This window comes from Pocillopora verrucosa, chromosome 8 (assembly GCF_036669915.1).
Source record: "Pocillopora verrucosa isolate sample1 chromosome 8, ASM3666991v2, whole genome shotgun sequence".
Lineage (NCBI taxonomy): Eukaryota > Metazoa > Cnidaria > Anthozoa > Scleractinia > Pocilloporidae > Pocillopora > Pocillopora verrucosa.
The window spans coordinates 9163476-9179330 of NC_089319.1; the positions used below are offsets into that span (position 1 = coordinate 9163476).

Below are 15855 nucleotides of genomic sequence, written 5' to 3' on the forward strand. Positions count from 1 at the left end.
TCTCATTTCAATTTCCCATTCTTCGTTTCCCTTTTTTGTTTTTTTATTCAATGTCTTATTCCCTATTCCCGTTTTCCAGGTTTTTGCTGTCTATTTCCGTTTTAATCTGCAGATCAAACCCTTAAATATTTATTCAATGTCAAAATAGAGATAAATGATTGTTCGTGACATGAATACAGAAATTGAAAAGGCACAGGTTTTTCACCCTTTAGTTTATTCCCCCGACATAAGCTTACAAAATAATTATAAAAAGTGGTTCAGCGCAGTAACCTTAAAGAATAAGCATGAAACCTAACGGATTCACTTTAAAAAGGAAAAAGAAAGAAAGAAAATTGGATTAATTTTACTTAAAACGTATTACTTTAACAAAGGTATTGTTTGATCGATCGAAGAGCGGATTGTTCGGCTGAAGAAATGACAGATTTGAATTGTTTATTACACAATTTATGTAAATGTAAAACGGAAGAGTCTAGAGAAGTTTCTGGAAAGTCTTGCTGCGAATTTGTCAATTAACTCAGCACATACAATGGCGTTCCATTGTAGTGCAAATTGCCTTATTGTCAGAGCAAGTGACCCCGTGTGTCCACGAAAAGATCACTCCTTGCTCGACAAACGGAACCAAAATGACCGCAATTCCGCCCCTCGGGTCTTAGAAGTAAATTTGAAAGATGAGATTTGGTTAATCTGAGGGTCGTGACTCTCAGAAACGAAAATGAAAACTTGCGGTGCGAAACGAAATGATCAAAGTTTATCAACTGATGCAGACGAGCGACCAGCGAGTTGCATTCCTTTACTGTATTTTATCTCTGCACGATGTATTTTCCTGATTAGACATCGCTTTCAGTATCTTTCATTCATAGCTATATTCAAAAGTCAGTGGATTAAAGAGAAGTGTTTATATTGAGTCGAAATCATTTCCCAGATGGTCAAGCTTTTGAGCCATACAGTTTCTTGCCGAGTTTCACGTTGTTTTTCACAGTGGACGCAAATTAGTTAATTCCAATTGGTTGAATTTCGCTTTAAAATGAAGAATATAAATCGACTGATATACGAATGAAGCAGAACTTTTTCAAGTACTTGACTAAACAACGGAGTGACTTCGTATGCAGTATCGTTGCTAGCAGTTGACTCTGTTCGGTAAATGAGAAATATTTTTGCCACAAACTAGTGTAATTTTTAATGTTTGGAGTGAAAGAAAGATGCTTTATCGACATGATACGAGTGGCGAGTAAAAAACAATCTCCAAACAAAGTTTCATTCTGTTCTGTGGGAGAACAGGTGTGAATGTGTTTTAATTTTTCTTTGCTGTGACAAAGATAGAACTTTTCCAAAAATATTTCCTCTCAATTTCTCGTTGGCAGTTATGGCTTTCGTTTACTTTTAAATTATAAATAACGGGTAGCTGTTGTTCGGCGCAATTTTCTCTCATGAAAAAACAAAAGAATTTGGACTCTGATCAGAAGGCGTTCACGTTTGAATTATTTTTGCGACGAATGATGACATTCGTTCGGGGACACTATAATGGAATGCTCGGTTTCCTAAAAAAATTTAGCCACTTTGCCTCAAAATTAACGATTTTCTTTCGTCAAAAGTATCCAACAGCATAAAAAACCAGGCAATTCGCTGAAAAGTTAAATAAAACCAATTTATTTTCCCAGCTGGGGCTTATTTTTTTTATAAACATTGATAAGTCCGCGGTTAAAAATTGTAATTTTTTTTAAATCGAAATTGTCAAATACTGAAAGCGATACCGGTGTAATTTTTTCATTCGTGAAAGATAAAGAAATGAGGGTCTGTGCCATCGACAATCTTCGAAAATTACACTATTTACTCAGAAACAATGAATGAAAATACATATGTACGAAATAATCATATTGCAGCAATATGTGAAACATTTTCAATTATTATTCTTCGCTCTGTTCTCCCGTTCAAGATTACTACCATTTCAATTCGAACACTTTCCACTGAAAAAGCCAGCTTTCGCCGGAACACGGCGCTTAAAAACTTTCCAGAAGAAAACAGAAAATTATTCTATTTTAAATTCGGAGTGGCTCGGTTATTCAACGGACAAGAGGTAAACAATTGTAGTTTTAATGAAACCATAAGGCGTTCACGCCAATCACAGAGTAGTATTCCGATTAAATAGTGAGACTCCAAATGTAAAAATATTCATAGGGTCGAAAAAACGTGGTTTTAATGAATTTGAACAAGAACTTTTAAGATGCCTTCGGTGGACGTGTTGAATAACAAAGGCTAAACTGAAATCAGCAAAGTTCAATCTTTCTTTTAATTCAAAACAATACATCACAAAATAGAAATTAGTTCATCACCAAAAACGTAAAAAAAAAACCCGTAGAAATCAGCCCATCTTCTATTTCAATTACTTGTCGCCGAAGTGTCGAGTCCATAGATGTAAACATCAAAAAAATGTTTGAATCACGTTCTCTAACAATTCCTTAGATTTAAAGAAAATGCATTTGTAGACAAGCTTTCTTCAATAAAATTTTTTAATGTTACAAAGGTGTTCTTAATCATTTCCTAGACGCGTGTCCAGCACATCAATTTTACTTGTATTAAAATGGCTTTTGCCTGTAATATTCGACTGGCCTCCACTCTCTGTGCTTTCAAAATTATACGACACATTTCAAATACGCCAGCCTGTAACGTTCTCCGGTTTGGCCAGAGGATCTTTTTTATGTTTATTTTTAATAGAAGTTTTAAATTCTACATTGTTTTGGGTCATACCCGTAACCAACGAGTCTGACAGAATATTGTCACATATCACAACATCATATTTCACAAATCCCCCTTAGCCAATGTTATTCTACAAAGTATTTCTGTCTTTTTCATTGTTTAGATTTCTCGTTTGTTTTCGATGCTTTCAACAAAAAGTGTCTTTATCGAAAGCCTCGTTAACGGCGGACTTATCTTGCCTTTGGCTAAAATTCTTAACAATCGTCACCACTTCGTTCATACACTTGACCACTAGAATTTCTTTTCAGTTAAATCTAAAAGTTGTGGGTATTTAAGTTTCTCAGTGATAGTTTACAGGTCTCGGAAAGCCCTTAAAGTCGCATTTGCTGGGCTCAAAGATGCAAAAATCAGTTACCCTGGAAATAGTTCGAATTTTCGTATTCAATCCGAGGGTTGTAGGCTCGCAAAATTTTCACCACGGGAACCGAAGAATTGAAAAACGAAAAACAAGAATATTCCGCACAACTTTGTTGCAAGACACGGAAAGAATAAAAAATATCTCCTATCTCTCTAACTACATGTAACTCGTTATTTCCTACTAGCTTTTATTCAAATACAAACTAAATTTTTTTGGCTCATCATTCTTGGCCGGTTGGCCGCCGCGTGCTATCTTTGTGCAGCATATCAATTATAAATTAGTGAATTTTACATATATAAAAAAAACGAATCCATCTCTTCACGAAGTCAAAGTGGTTACTCTTGGATGTAGCAAAGACTATGTTGCTGTAATTTTTTTCTTTTTTGTTCTAACAGCATTACATGATACCTGGATTTTCTGTTTCTTTGGTCACACTGCTATAACAAGCAGGTTATTTCTAATTATTTCACAAGCCGCAAGGAAAAATCTCTTGTGCTCGCTATTTCGGAGCTTCGCCCGCATTCATTCCATTGGTGCTACGTGGAAAAGTGGCACTCATCCATGTTCCTCGATCTTGGGCGATTTCTGCTGTGGCGATTCATTCTGCTTGAACGTTCTGACACAGTCCTGTTGTCTGGCAGTTGTACAACTCCGATTTTCCCCCCATACCTCCAAATTATAAAACAATAAAGAGGGAAAATATCTTCGTTACACCCCCGTTTCAAATCGTATAGTAGAATCAGGATAATCCACAAGAGGCATTGAATTTGCCACAACTGCTGTGTTTGCCTTGTTCTTGTGTCCTTTAGAATTCGAAGGAATGCTGTCTAGCGATGTTAATAGTTCCATTTCAATGCCAGTTTCAGGTCCGTTCATTCCATTATGATCAACGGCTCCATATTTTCGTTCTTGCTCCGCTTCTTCCTTCTCTTTCTGAAGTCTTTCGTTTTCCTTGCGCTCCTTCTCCTTCTTGCTCTGTTCGGCTGCTCTCTGCTCGTTCTCGCGGTGGTAGAAGTAGTTGAAATTCGACACTATCACGGGCACCGGAAGAGCGATGGTCAACACGCCGGAAATAGCGCACAACGACCCTACGATCTTTCCCCAGACTGTGATGGGCCTCATATCTCCATATCCGACGGTTGTCATTGTGACTACAGCCCACCAAAAAGCGTCGGGTATGCTTTTAAAATTCGAGTCGTCCTCGCCGCCTTCGGCATAATACACCGCCGAGCTGAACAAGATGACGCCAATAAGAAGAAAGAAAATTAAAAGGCCTAACTCGCGCAAGCTTGCGCGAAGTGTATGTCCTAAAATTTGTAGTCCTCTGGAATGCCGCGACAATTTAAAAATCCGAAACACGCGCACCAACCGAATCACCCTGAGAACACCGAAACTGGACGCTTTGGTGTCTTGCATGGGTAGTGTTATATAGTAAGGCAAAATAGCTACAATGTCGATCAGGTTTAGAAACGATCGCACAAACACCAGCTTCTGGGGCGACGAGATAAGCCTCATCAAGTATTCAAACGTGAACCAAATTATGCAGGCCGTTTCAAGGGTAAACCACGGTTGCCTTCGCTTTGTTCCATCCTCCTCTGTTGGCCTGAATTGCGGTAGAGTCTCGACGCAGAATGTCACAATAGACAGCGTAATCACAACAACCGAAAATATTGCAACAACACGCGCTCCTAAAGACGTATCAGGAAACTCGAATAACTCCCAGATTTTACGTTGTAATTTATTTTCGGGTAGAATGGGTTTCTCCTCCTCGATGTACCCTTCTTCCTGTTCCACTTTGTGTAAAATGTCCTCTCCGAGTTCGTAGAACCGAATCTCGTCAGCAAACACATCCATGGGTACATTAGCTGGACGTAAAAGTTTTCCCCCGGATTGATAATAGAACAAAATCGCGTCGAATGCGGGACGATTGCGATCGAAGAAATACTCACTCCGAGTGGAATCATAATACTTCGATCGCTTATTCGCATTTCCTAGCAAGGTCTCGGGGTATTGTTCTAGCGTTTGAACGTGTGTTTCAAATTTCAGGCCACTCACGTTAATAACAAATCTGTCAGCACTCGCTTCAACTGGCGCCACAACTTGAGGCTTGATTCCAGTCAAGGAGATGATTCCAGCCTGTTGGTCGCGATTGCCTGAAGGCTGTAGATTGTTTCTTCCAGGCGTATAGCCTGTCAAAGTCCTGTCAGGATCCGCCGTCACAGAGGGCATTCCTGTTAACGCGTCCATCTCTAGTTTACGATCTGTTAAATACGGCGAACCTAAAGCCCGGATGCGAGGAGAAATACTTGATTAATAACTGACACGAACTGCCGACCAAAGGGGGATCTCCAAGCGCGCGGTATCGTCGAATTCGACCATACCGCGCCATTTTTTCGGTCGAGTAAAATCCTTGAAATAAGCGAGTAAAAATTTAAAAATTTGAGAACATGTCCCGCTTGTGAAGCTGAAAGGGCCCGATTCTCATAAATTATTGATTCCTTTTAGATCTAAACTTGTAATTTATTAATTCACTGAATAAATTATCACGTCTTCAAATAAACAGGAAATGTAAATAAGGGGATGTAAACATACTAAAAACAGAAATGTTTTCCATGCCATTACGACTCACTCGATGCGTTCTGTTCGATTCCGAGCCCACATTCAACCTTCAAACACCGCAAATTAAATTTTTAGAATCGCATTTCTCGCTCGCTTGTGCGAGTAAAATGTAAATTGGTGTTGCTCGCGTAGAAAATATAAGCAGATGTTTTGCGAAGACTTCGCAGCTACTTGCGAGTGGTATTATAGCTGTACTCGCGAATCTCACTCGTAAACCAACACACATTTGCTCTAGTGTCGCATAACTTACTTGTGTTGTTCACGGTAGTAAAGCGAACTTTGATTCCATCGGACAGAAGTTCAATGCGAAGATACAGGGTACAAACGCGGGGACAGATAACAATGTTATACGGCGCGAGTCCAACTGACACCTCAAAACATAGAGTCAAGAAACATGTTGCCATAAATCCCGCTAGGCACCCACAATTTTCATCGAAATTTCTCCAAAGTCATTGTATCGGTGTCCAAAGGCAATTTTTCTTGACACGTGGTCACATTTAGGCAAAAATTAATCTTCAGTGGCCGTTCTTCTGAGTTTGGCGATTCTCCGTGAAATAGCCGACGCGGCACTGGGAAAGCGAATCAATTCCTTCGAAGGCAGGAATTTACAGTTGCGTTATGAATTGCCAAGCGTGCTTTTCACTCGCGCCGAATGATTGCCTCGACAAACGTTTCGATGTTATCTGTCGGGCATTCCTTCGAACCAAGAAAAGCTTTCCCAACGGCGAAACAAATTACAAATTGTCGCTCCCAGGTTTTTGAGCACGCGCGATTGAAAGTTGTAACTACATTCAAGGCAGTGATAAAAATTTGCATAGTAACACCACGAACGGAAACCTGCTGCTAACAGTCTTGGATCCAAAACTTACCCGTCCATCTCCCGGTTAGGATGTCTTAGTGAGGCTTTTTTTTCTTTTTCAGACACAGTCATTTTTGCTGCCGAGTACTCACCAGTTCGAAAGCATGAAATGTATATATACTAATTTTATGAAGACTTTGCTCAGAACAAAAAATTAGAGCAATAAAAATATGCAAAAATTCGTGGCGCCTGGACGTAAATGCACAAACATGACATTTATTGCAAACAGCGCTAAACAAAGGTTTTTGAATTGAAATACTTTTTAAAACTCGGGTAAGTAATTTTATAGCTCGGTTTCATTGGAAAACAAAAGCACAATCCTGAGACAGCAGAAAACCCTTGTCTATTCCTTGGAGACGCACGCAGTGCAGAAAGAATATTTACAGTACTTGGCAACGATATTTAACAAGCAGAAAAACCTAAAAGTTATCCGCCATTGTTGGGAATTTTATTAGTAAGCTAACACGATGCTTAACTTACAACTATTGTAGTACCGAATCGGTGAAAATTACCTAAAATATTCAGCATAGATTGAGGGAAAAAGATCTCGCTCTATGTCAATTCTAGTAGAATGTCACTTTGCGAAAGATGGCTGGTGTTTTTCTTTACGCATAAGGGAAAAAATAGTGTTTTGAGCAATACTCGTTTTGTTTGTTTGTTTGTTTTCGTGTGTACTATTCCTGTTTTCGTTTTATTTGAGCCAGTTTGACAGGGGTCTTTTACACCAACCCACCCCCGAAGGCGGACAAAAGCTTGTGGTTTCCACCGGTTACTAATAAAATTTTTGTACCTGCTAATGTGAGACCACTGGAATTACATTTCATGCAAGAGTTATGAGATGAAAGCGCTCACTTACTGTAAACAACCGTGACGATTGCTGTTTGTCGTTTGTCAGGGATTCTTAGGTGCTATTTCATGGGATTCGCGCCAGTAAATGTGTTTCTGACGTTTAAAAGTAAAGCAATTTTCTTGCTTGAACCAAATAATTTTCGATAATTTTGTGGTTTGCTATCCTGCTTCTTTCGATTATGCCGAAATCACCAAGCCACAGACCCACGAGCTTTTTTTTTTTTTTCTCCCTCTTTTTTTTTTGCTTATTTTCAGCTTGAAATCGATGGAATAATTCGGACCACCCGCCGAACAGAGAGACGAAATCATTCTACTGTTAAAACAAATCTGTGAGAAAAATACCATATGAGGGTCAAATTAACCAAACAAATGCTGCGGTTTCGCCGTCAAAATAGACCCTGTGGGCCTTATGCCAGACCTACGGCTTATCATCGCTCCATCGCTACTGAATGTTTTGAAGGTGATATGAGTCCTACAGTTTTTACGCTACGAACAACAGATCAATTAAAACTGGGCAAAATGGTCACGCGACAACAGTATCGTGCTCAGTGAACCATTTCATTAGATATCGTGAAAGGGAATCGTGAATCGACAGAATGTGAAAGCGATGTCGCCAGAACAGGATAATTACATATTTTCAGCCATATGGCAGAATATTCGTGATAATTATCACAGACAAAACCTCATTACAAAGCCGCGGACGGCTTGATCATTGGTTCGTTTTGATAGAAAAGAACTGATGGAATTTTGTCCGCCACGTGGGCGTTCAATTCGTTTGAATCGAAAATTTGACATGGGTTTTAAATCTGAAACCCACGAAAACGTATGCAGCAGTTGCTTAAAAGCCATTTATTTCTCATACCTCCAAAATCCTACGATTAGCTTGATAAATAAGTGAACATGACAAAGGGAATTTTTTACTCTAATTTAGAGGTGTCATCATAATCTGCCTTTTCGCTCTGCGATATCAAATCATTGTTAAACAAACAGGTAGTCGGAGAGTAAAGATTAGCATTATCCTTTACCACAAAATTCGTCTAACAAAAATATTCAAAAACGTATACGAGGTTCGTATTTGTCGAGTTTGAACACATTCAATTGATCCTCACAAAAAATGGCAAATATCAAGATTATAAATTCAAATTCAGGGCAGACTCCTGCCCCTTTAATAGTTCAAAACCACAGAAGGAAGCAGACATGTTTTCAACAGGTACGACTGCAGGGCGAAAAAACGAAAAAATTGCATCGATACTTGATCAGTAACCTACCTGGCGCGAGAGAGGAGTTCTCTGTTACTGGGGCCTCTCAAAGCGTTTTTAGATAAACATGGTAAGATCTGATATTCGCTCATCCCTTTTGACGCACGTTGCTGAATCTCAGCTTTAAATGGCATTGAATAAATCGGCGTGATCAATATATGTCCGGCCTCCCTACAGAGTTTCAACTCTCGCCTATGACCTTGAACACATGGAAGAACAAAAAATCGACCTTAAGTTTTATTATTTTACGGAGAAAATTCCACTTTTGCGTATCGGGATATTTTGCACGCTTACTTATTCCTTGATACAACTCTAGTTTGTTTCGTTGTTTTAGCTTGCCTCAGATCACGCTAAGCCGAAGACACTGAGTTTAAATTAGATTTAAGGCAGAACTCAGGGCCGCTTTTTTTTTTTCTTTTTTTTTTTTCTTTCTTCTTGGTATCATGTTGGGTGCGGGAGATATATGATACTGAAAAACACGAAGAGTCGAAAATGCGAGTCAGAGCTGGATTTCAATCAATGAAATGCTTTGTTTGCAACGCGACCCCCAACCGGTTTTTGATTTGTTCAACTGATTGTTTGCCGGCCCTATTGGCTAAGATTTACGAATTGAAATAACTGACTTTTGTGAGGTCGCAACTAAGCTTGAAAAGTACTTGTGCTCCACCATTAACAATTTGTGGCTAAGCACCCTTCTAAGCGTAGCGTTTTCGTTGTTTGTGCTATTTCTAATTGTTATGAGAGCTCTATTAATCTCCATCTCTGTTGAGACGGCAACAACGCGTACATCACTGCTGCATCGCGCGAGTTAATTGCATTCGAACCATAGCTTAGGTTGGCTTGACAAAATCACTTTAACTTGGAGGAGGATTATTCACGACATAGTGAGAGCTAAATAAGGTCGCGAAGATCATAAATACAGGCCTCAGTTCAAATACAGAAGATGCTAAAAGGCTTTTTTAATTTACAAAGACTCGTTCGCGAATGATATTAAACCACAAAAAGCTTATATGGCCTTAAACCTAATCTTTCACTAATTCAATCTAAGATCTGTCCGAGTATGTTGAAAATTAGATTAACTAATTACTTACAATGAAAATATACCAGCCCCAGGGAAAGTGTCTCTTTCCTCCGTCGGGTTGGAATTAAAAGTGAAACTATGCATCAGATTTTTTAGAAATGATTTGAGATGGTAACTTTGCTGATAATTATCAACAGAAACTTGGTTGGAAAGTAAACTCCTGAGCAAACGAAAAACGAACACATTTGTTGACTTCGGCTTTTCCGGTTTTGTGGTGAGTCTCCCGAATTCTCTAAGTGTGGCGGCGGGCAAATGAAACTTGGGAACCTAATTGAATCATCTTGAAGTAATAAATTGTTCGTTAAAATGTTACTACGATAAGTTGAGACGCCTTTTTCGTGGATTTTAGCAGGTTCTAGATCCCGAAATGTAACAGCTAGTTACTTATGTTATCTTAGTCGTAAAAAAGCTTGGTTCCAAGCTAGAACTGTCGATGTGAAGCGTCTGTGTGACTGCCTTCCGAAAGCCTCGCTGTTTCATCACGTTTTTTTGTTCTCTCTTTTTTTTTCCATCGATAACCATTGCAATTATGGCAATGGGGAGGCAGACTCCGTTTTAAAACATAATCTCAGGGAACCGCTGATTTCTACGAGGTCTAACCACAAATAGGATTAAGGTAATTGTCATCAGAGTGGTACTCATAAATATTTTATTTAATTTGTCCGATCGACCTCAAATTCCAGTGTATAATTGGAACACAAAGGCATGCTTATGAAATTGGTCTGTTATGGAGTAGCTTTTCGATAAGTCCCTTGTTTGACCATGTTCAAAACATACGATTGTAGCAAAACTTCCTAAATTTGCCCCGCAATGAGCACATCAAAAGACTGTCTCCCACAATGTTTTGTTTTGTTTTGTTTATTTGATTTTTCGACACAGATGGAGACTCTGACCTCAAATACTTAGACAGTTTGAGCCTGGATCAAATGGCAGTTAAAATTATAAGGCAGCATTCGAGTCAACGTCAGAGATAGGTAGTCAAAATGCGCGGTTACGTTGCCCATCCAATAAGACAAGGCAATGCAATCGTTCTTCAGAGTCAAGATTGTCTATCGATGCGTAATGATAAAAATCAGCCAACATTTTGGCTGGATTATACTGGATTGCTTTAATTAAAAAGTATTTCTTGCAGTTCTTTACGCGGAAAGATATTTCCAAAGATATATTTATTATCACGCCCTTGAAGTGTGCATCATGCAGTCACGGTGAGGAATAATCTTTGGGCCAACTGCGTCTGCAAAAAACGTCGAGCGTTCATTTCGTCCGAGGAACCAAGTCTTTCGTAGATTTGAATAAGACAATTTTAGGGCATATTGATTGACGATTTTTGCCCCCTGATAAGTCATGAAAAATTTTCCGTTGCGCCCCCTTAAATGAATCTAATTTTCAGACAAAAATAGCTCCAACGCTATTACAAATCCAGAAGTTTAAAGAAATATATTTGAGGTTTGTCCGCCGCGTGGCTATTGAAATCGCGTGAAAGTTGTTTGAAATCGGCCGAACCATAGGTGTTTCCATTCAGTTCTGCCTCTATTGTATTTTTTCTTGAATTCTATTCTCCTTTAAAATTACTAAAATGTATGAGAATTTAACGAACAACGAACAGGCGATCTTTTACTGTATAAAAACAATAGCCTCCATTTGGCGCAAATGTTATACGGACATTTGTCCGCGGACATCTGCTCTTATCTGTTCCGAGATGAGAACAGTTTTCCAAAAGCGAAGCTCGAGGAATCTGTGAGCCTTGGGGAACAGATAATGTCCAAGGACAACATTTTCACATCAAATGGGGCTATTGTGTTTCATATCCTTCAAATATTTTTTGCAACTCGCGAGGAAAACGTTAACGAACAACTCACTGTTTGCTGGGTGAAATGTTTACTTTTCAGTCTCATTTGTAGGATTTTATGAACAAACAAACTTCTTTAACAATACCTTAACGCTTTTTCGTCTTGAATTAAATTTTGAACGAAGACTTTTATCGGAGTGGACGTAAGGTTTGAAAATTGGGGAATTTCACTTGGGGGATTATCCACGGATATTCCCCAGTTTTAGCTAGGAAAATATTCGGTCACGTAACGTATTAAAAACCAATCACGCACATGCAAAATTTCTGATGGATTATAATTAATGTTATCTAATAAAGACTTTTCTCGAGCCAAAACTCCACAGCAGCAGTCGAACAGAACTAGCTCTGTTGAGCATGCCGGAACTTGCAATTCGTAAAGTGAGCGTATCAGCACACCAAGCGCATCGAATGCGCTCATGAGGTAAACAAGGCTTTTTCGCTTGTTCTGGGGGTTGTGTGTATCTACCTTATCTTTGTCGAAAGCAATTTAATGATAAAAGGGCGAAAGTCAAAGGCAGCAAAAAATAACCGGTGAGAAGAGCTCGGGAAGTTTTGGTAATTTTATTGAAAAAAGTTACGAGAAAAAAGAACCTGAACCCATAAATGGGATTTTTTTTCCGGACTTTTTGCAGCCCTCTTTTGTAACCGGCAACAGGATATTCCGATGCATTTACAAAGTAATGACGTGAACGGGTCAAAATGATCGAAATTAAGCCGTTGTTAATGGGTAACAGGCAAATGCTAGTGTTGTATTCTGCTGTTGTCGCTGCTTTAAGTCAATTTTTAAATCATTTGTTTAATTTGTTGTTCTTTATAGTTGATCGTCTGTTTTTGCTGCATTTTGAGTTTTTGACCTTTTGTGCAATGTTTCAGATATTACCACATGTTCATTCACTCACCTGAATTGTCGCTGTGGCTATAGGGGTAAAGGTGTCGCATCCTGCTCCCTGAATCTAATGATCAACAAAGAACCGCATCAATAGTCAATTACTTTATGCTTTAGAATTAATTGTAACTTAGTGGGCCGAGTTGTTCGCAACCCGGTGATCAGAGCAACTTGCAACTGTTTATCGAAAGATATCCGGGATTTATTGGATTAGCTTCACTTCATCCTGTAACTGATCTAGAAAACTGGCGCTAACCTCTCCTCCAATAAGTAGCAAAACTTAAACTGATCACCACTGGCGTTTTCCCGCGTTTAAAAACTCGAGCCACTCTCTCAACCAATCAAATTTAAATCTCAGTTTGGTCACCCGCATTTTCCCGCGCTTCAGGAGGTTAACTGGATTTCACTTTGAGTTCTCATTGGCCCATTTCGATATTCATTTGATCGATATTATCAAATAACTGTTTCAGTCTCTGATCTTGATGATCTCTTGATGCTGATTGCATTGAAGGCTTTTATGCATTGCGTTCGCAAACTTTAACGAGCTTTCATTTTTGTAGAATGCGGCTGTTTGCCTCTCGCTAGGGAGTAAACGAGCGCCGTCTCTCATTAATCAAACAACCTACACTACCGACCTGTACTGCAATCAAAACTCGTCCTCAGACCTTATAAGTTTCTTGGATTTCAAAATTACGAAAACCGAAAGAACCTTGGGGACGAGGCAACTTGTAAAGCTTTTTCGTCAAACAGTTACCTCCAATATCGTCCTTTCCACGTCCAAGTCGTTCAAGCTGGTATCAAATATGGTCGGCGAGCTTTTTACATCAACAATCCATGTTTACCTGAGAGATCTTTACTTGTAATAATCGTCTAACAGATTTAATGAGTCGAGATTGCGTTGCTTCCTTAAGAATCGTTCAAAGAGTCAACTAATACTTCGAGTTTTTTCCATCCTCGTTTTTTCCTGGAAATTTTGAATCTGAATCCCAATAAACTGAAGCGATTAGTTAGATAATTCATTTCAGTACGATATTTACATCTAAGTCTTTGAAAATTTTGTTATAAATTATTTAAGATAAGCAAAGATAGTTTATTCTCCTCTCACTGAAGATGACTTCAAGGTGTGATTAATAAAAACTGATAAAATATGTCAAATTGCAATATCATGGTCTCTCGAAAAAAGAAATTACGAAAAAGTTTGTACAGAAGTATTCAAATTTTGCATACTACAGGACGTTTCTATCAAACAGACGCTTTCAATCTAAGTTATTGACGTAAACAAAGAGAAATGACATGATGTGGTTATTGTTATAGTTTACTAATCACATGCTTTTATCACTGTGACATTCAATGATATCAATGATAATTTAAACCACAAGAATATCTTATCTTTTACATGAATTAGGCTCGTTTCGTCAGCCTTATCCGCGATATGATGACAGTTTCCATGAACCGTAAAACAAGATTCTCTTGAGCTATGATATGATTTTCCCCAGAAACAAACCTTAATGGAACCCATAAAATATTTACCTCAGTTGCTTTGCAGACCATTCAATGATCTTTGTCAAATAAATTTGTATCTCCCCAGTAAACATACAGCACTGCATAATTGATAATCCGTAGGTAAGCTATCACGAATTTCGAAAAAAATTCTTTGCAAATTGTAAAAAGTTCTTAAAATTATCCTCCCCCCCATCTGACCGTTCGCCTGACTTTCCAAAACATGTTTTCAAGTAGTGGTATTCTACAAGCTTGTAAATTAAGCTCAGACGAAAAACCCTTAGCGAAAAATTGTAGAATTAAGAACTCAAGCAGTTGATAGCAACTGAAAAGGACACAGTTCTTCATTACATTTGAGAATAATCCCACGTAATATAACTCTCAAATTTAGAGAATATTTATCAAGGAGGCAATTTAGATTTAAGTATCTTTCCATTTGTGACTGACAAAACAGAAAATAAACACTCAATTATTTACGCGCGTCTTATGGTCGATTTTACACCAACAAAAAAAGCTTCTGCCAGAAATCCCTCGGGGAAAGCCGAAGGTAACCGTCTCCCTCTCCAGCCCAAAATCCATAATCTTTTACCACCCGTGCAGTTTTTGGCAAAAATAATCTACAGTTTCTCGATCCATTTACTTTCTTCTGCTCTCTTTTTCATTCTAATTGAGAGTAATTAGATATACTACTAAGATGTTTTAAATGCGCTGGTTTTATCAATTACCACCGTATGTCGATATCACCAAAATCCATTACACCAGCTGTCTACGACAATTTTCTTGAAAATTTCAACTATTTTAAAATACAACATTTTCTTTGCTGTGCCGCCTAATCTTCGCTTCTTGATATCACACCTCGATTTCAAGTTGGTATCTGATACATTCGAAAAAAGGATGCCAAGACATTTAGATCGTGGATACAAAAATTTCCCAACACGGCACATAAACGCATTTTTCTCGGTGTTGTCTTCGCAAAAATCCTCTAGTCGCTTACGAAGGCTAATAGCGTGACCCAGACCTTTATATAAAGAACATAAACCACCGTTCATTAGATTTAACCTTACCTGTCACATCGCCCGACGCCTGAGTGTTCACTAATGAAGCATACATGACGTCTTCCTCTTTAACTCGCTTACACGAAAATCCAAATCGAACTAAAGACTTTCAAAACTGATCATTGTTTCATCAACTCAAGGAGATGAGTTTGTTTCTGAATCACGAGCGTCGTTTTCATGCTATGTCGCACTTTCCCACGCCGACTGCGTTCATCGCTCTCCATCCGACAACAGCGCATGATACCTTATTTGATATGCTTAAGCGACCGCACGGTTTTATTACTAATGGAGATCCGAGTTCATTGCTTACACTTTTGTGACGATGCACCCATTCATATGAAGGCGCTGTTATTGGCAAAAATAGAGTTCATAAATACTTCTTAATTATTTATGTTTCTAAGGGTCATTATTCCCAACGTTCCAACAGGTGCCGGAAGTTGAAGCACCGGATTCACTTCCGGCGATACCTCCTCCTCCTGGAAAATTATGGGATTGCCTAATCGTTCCAGTGACATTAGTCGTGTCTACAATACCAAATAGGCAAATAAAAAACTGTTTTATCATTTTCATGTCGAATCTACATTTTGAAGCACGAAAAGAAGCCAAGCTAGGTACTAAACCGAAATTTCTTGTGGTTCTGAGGTTTTATTTCCATCGGTATAATTACACATTTTTTTTTTTGCATAAATTTGAGGATCACATGTACCGCAAATGCATTGCAAACGAAGAGATCAGCGTCCACTCGTGTGAAAATATGATAAAAGTATTACGGTTAAGGGTTTCTTG

At 38.6% G+C, this 15855-nt stretch overlaps 1 protein-coding gene across 4 annotated transcripts; it reads right to left on the bottom strand.

Annotated features, from left to right (window-relative positions):
- Positions 1–2320: 2320 nt before the first annotated feature.
- LOC131778983 (potassium voltage-gated channel subfamily A member 2) lies at positions 2321–15273 on the bottom strand. Of its 4 annotated transcripts, none has more exons than XM_059095483.2 (3): positions 15079–15273; positions 12528–12581; positions 2321–5391 (listed from the first exon to the last, which is right to left on the bottom strand). In XM_059095483.2, exons 1-3 carry the CDS (start codon positions 15122–15124, stop codon positions 3821–3823), a joined length of 1671 nt encoding a protein of 556 aa, XP_058951466.1. In that variant the 5' UTR covers positions 15125–15273; the 3' UTR covers positions 2321–3820. The 4 variants fall into 4 exon arrangements, with proteins under 4 accessions (XP_058951466.1, XP_066027718.1, XP_058951467.1 ...); XM_066171621.1 differs by lacking the exon at positions 15079–15273 and adding an exon at positions 13269–13365 and having other exon boundaries at positions 2322–5391; XM_059095484.2 differs by lacking the exons at positions 12528–12581; positions 15079–15273 and adding an exon at positions 8708–8820 and having other exon boundaries at positions 2323–5391.
- Positions 15274–15855: the final 582 nt, after the last annotated feature.